Genomic DNA, 2553 nt, shown 5'->3' on the forward strand with positions numbered 1-2553 from the left:
GAAGATCAGGGAGAAGAGAAGGAGGGAGAGGTGAGGAAGAAGAGAGAAAAAGGTGGGAGAAAGAGAAGTCAGATGGGAGGCGAGGGTGAATTAGGAGAGCAAAAGGATGAGTAGGGAGGGAGGAGGGATTGGGAAGGGAGGAAGAGAGAGAAAAGAGGTGAGGAAGAAGAGAGAGAGGGCAGCAGAGTGAGGGGGGGTTGGGTGAGGTGGGGTGGGGTGGGGGGGCAAAAGGGAAGAGAGGGATAAATCAGCTGTATGATAGAGAGCTTTGGTCAGAAAGCTGCCAGACCTCAGCAGCTTCTCCTCTCCTCTCTCTCTCTGATGATGGAGACCCTGGAAGGAGGTGAACTCTGCTTTCCACAGCTCCTCAACACTTCCTGCAGGAAGCCGAGGCCTTCTCGTTCCGAGGCCATGCTCATTTACATTCTGCTGTCCTCCATCTCTCTGTTCACCATGGTCCTCAATCTGCTGGTTATCATCTCCATCTCCCACTACAGGCAGTCATAGATTTTTTCATGTGCACTACTTTATAATGTTGGTAGACTTGCAAAAAGAAATGGCTCATGGGTGAGAACAGAGATACTGTCACATCTTGGCAGTCAGATTGTGAAATAATGATTTTGTGTTTTATTAATGCTTGATTTCTGCTACATCTGGTGATGAAATATATGACTACAATTATTTATGTTGATACGGATGATGATCCTCTCTCACAGGCAGCTACAAACCCCCACCAACCTCCTCCTCCTCTCCCTGGCTGTCTCAGACTTCCTTGTGGGCCTCCTGATGCCGGGTGAAATCATCCTCAAAGGGGCCTGCTGGTTTCTTGGTGACTTCATGTGTGCAATGAGCCAATATTCCATCACAATCATTACCTCTGCCTCAGCAGGAAACATGGTGCTCATATCAGTCGATCGCTATGTAGCTATTTGTGACCCTCTGCGTTACCCCACCAAAATCACTCAGAGAAGAGTTAAAGTCTTTCTTTGTTTGTGCTGGGTCTGTTCTGTTTTCTATAGTGGCCTCCTTTTACAGGATCACCTGGGACAACCAGGCAGGTATAATTCATGTTATGGAGAGTGTGTATTGGTCATTAACTACATTGCAGGAACTGTTGACGTTGTCTTGACCTTTATTGTTCCCATTGCTGTCATCATAGTTCTGTATATGAGAGTATTTGTGGTGGCTGTGTCTCAGGCTCGTGCCATGCGATCCCCCACTGTGGCTGTCACACTCCAGCGTTCAGTGACTATAACTGCTAAGAAATCTGAGAGGAAAGCAGCCAGGACTCTTGGTATTGTTGTAGTTGTGTTTCTGATATGTTTCTGTCCATATTACTGTGTCTCTCTCACAAGCCAGGACATCTTGACCAGGGTTTCATTTGAGGCCTTTGTGGTCTGTCTGTTCTATGTTAACTCCTGTCTAAACCCTGTGATCTATGCCTTTTTCTACCCTTGGTTTAGAAAATCTGTTAAACTCATTGTTACACTTCAGATACTGCAGCCAGACTCCTGTGAGGCCAACATGTTGTAAAGAGAGGCTGTGGAGTGATTTAAACAAGACCTTTTCTATCAAGGAGGAAATATATTTGTTCATGCTGTTGCTAAGTTACTGAATTCAAAAAGCTAAAGGTTTGCACAAATTTAAAAACATGCTACTTTTCTTTCATTTACTGTATGTGACAGTGCACTTATGTGTGCTTTTGGTTAGAAAGCATCATTTTGTTCTCATTTGAGTTGCTCTTTGATTGCTGTATAACATTTTCTCCGTTGCTGTTTCCATCCTTCCAGTCACAGTCATACGCATTAGTGTATATCAGATCAAGTACAACATTATTATAAAACTACAAACATTAAGAGTTAATTAGTCTTTTATTTTCTCTAGCCCCACTTGGTCGTAGTGTGGAAAAAGACAGCAACTGTTGTGTTACATAAAACACTGTAAATATGGATAGATTGTATGCTCCATATTAATCTTTTGGTCATAATGGAATAAAGGATTCGGATTAGGAATTCTAATCTTGCATCAATCATTCTTTGTTTATTGTATATTATTTTTCTCTGTATTGTTTTTCTCATAGATAGATAGATAGATTTATTTGACAAAAATTGAAAAACATACATGATAGACTAATCATGATAACAGTCCCCATATAAGATTTTTAAAATGGTCGAGGATTAAAATACACAAAAATGCCCGAGGGCTTATTTCCATTGTGGTCCTCTTTCACAGTACAAGATGGCAGATTGAATAAGAAAGTGTCAAGCAAGAATGACATTTTGCTAAAATAAAATAAAACAACCAGTGAAACAAATAAAACAATCAGAAAAACAAATAAAACAAAACAATAAAACAAATAAAACAAACAATAAATCATGCAAACATTTATTATTTAACAGCCATTTCTTGAGATTTAATTTAAAACACCTCTCAACCGGAGTTAGCTTAAGGGAGATAGGCAGCTTGTTCCACTGACATGTAGCTGTATTTAAAAATGTATTTTCCCAAAACATGTTTTAAATCTCATCGGAGTAAAATTCGTTAGACTGCCTC

The 2553-nt window shown here is 40.5% G+C and overlaps 1 protein-coding gene across 1 annotated transcript; it reads left to right on the plus strand.

The window, feature by feature from the left end:
• The first annotated feature begins 324 nt into the window (after positions 1-324).
• LOC139651107 (trace amine-associated receptor 13c-like) lies at positions 325-1533 on the plus strand. Its single transcript, XM_071527950.1, has 2 exons — positions 325-497; positions 717-1533. Exons 1-2 carry the CDS (start codon positions 325-327, stop codon positions 1531-1533), a joined length of 990 nt encoding a protein of 329 aa, XP_071384051.1.
• The last annotated feature ends 1020 nt before the right edge of the window (positions 1534-2553 follow it).

Source organism: Centroberyx affinis, unplaced genomic scaffold (genome assembly GCF_046629955.1).
Source record: "Centroberyx affinis isolate AG114_WGS23_722 - 3 ecotype Tasmania unplaced genomic scaffold, CSIRO-AGI_Caff_v1 ptg001593l_1, whole genome shotgun sequence".
NCBI lineage: Eukaryota > Metazoa > Chordata > Actinopteri > Beryciformes > Berycidae > Centroberyx > Centroberyx affinis.

Bases quoted from the DNA above. Each gene is read 5' to 3' on its own strand.
- LOC139651107 (XM_071527950.1), top strand. From the start codon at position 325: ATGGAGACCCTGGAAGGAGGTGAACTCTGCTTTCCACAGCTCCTCAAC. The intron at 498-716 runs GCAGTCATAGAT...CCTCTCTCACAG, and splicing joins ATCTCCATCTCCCACTACAG to GCAGCTACAAACCCCCACCA.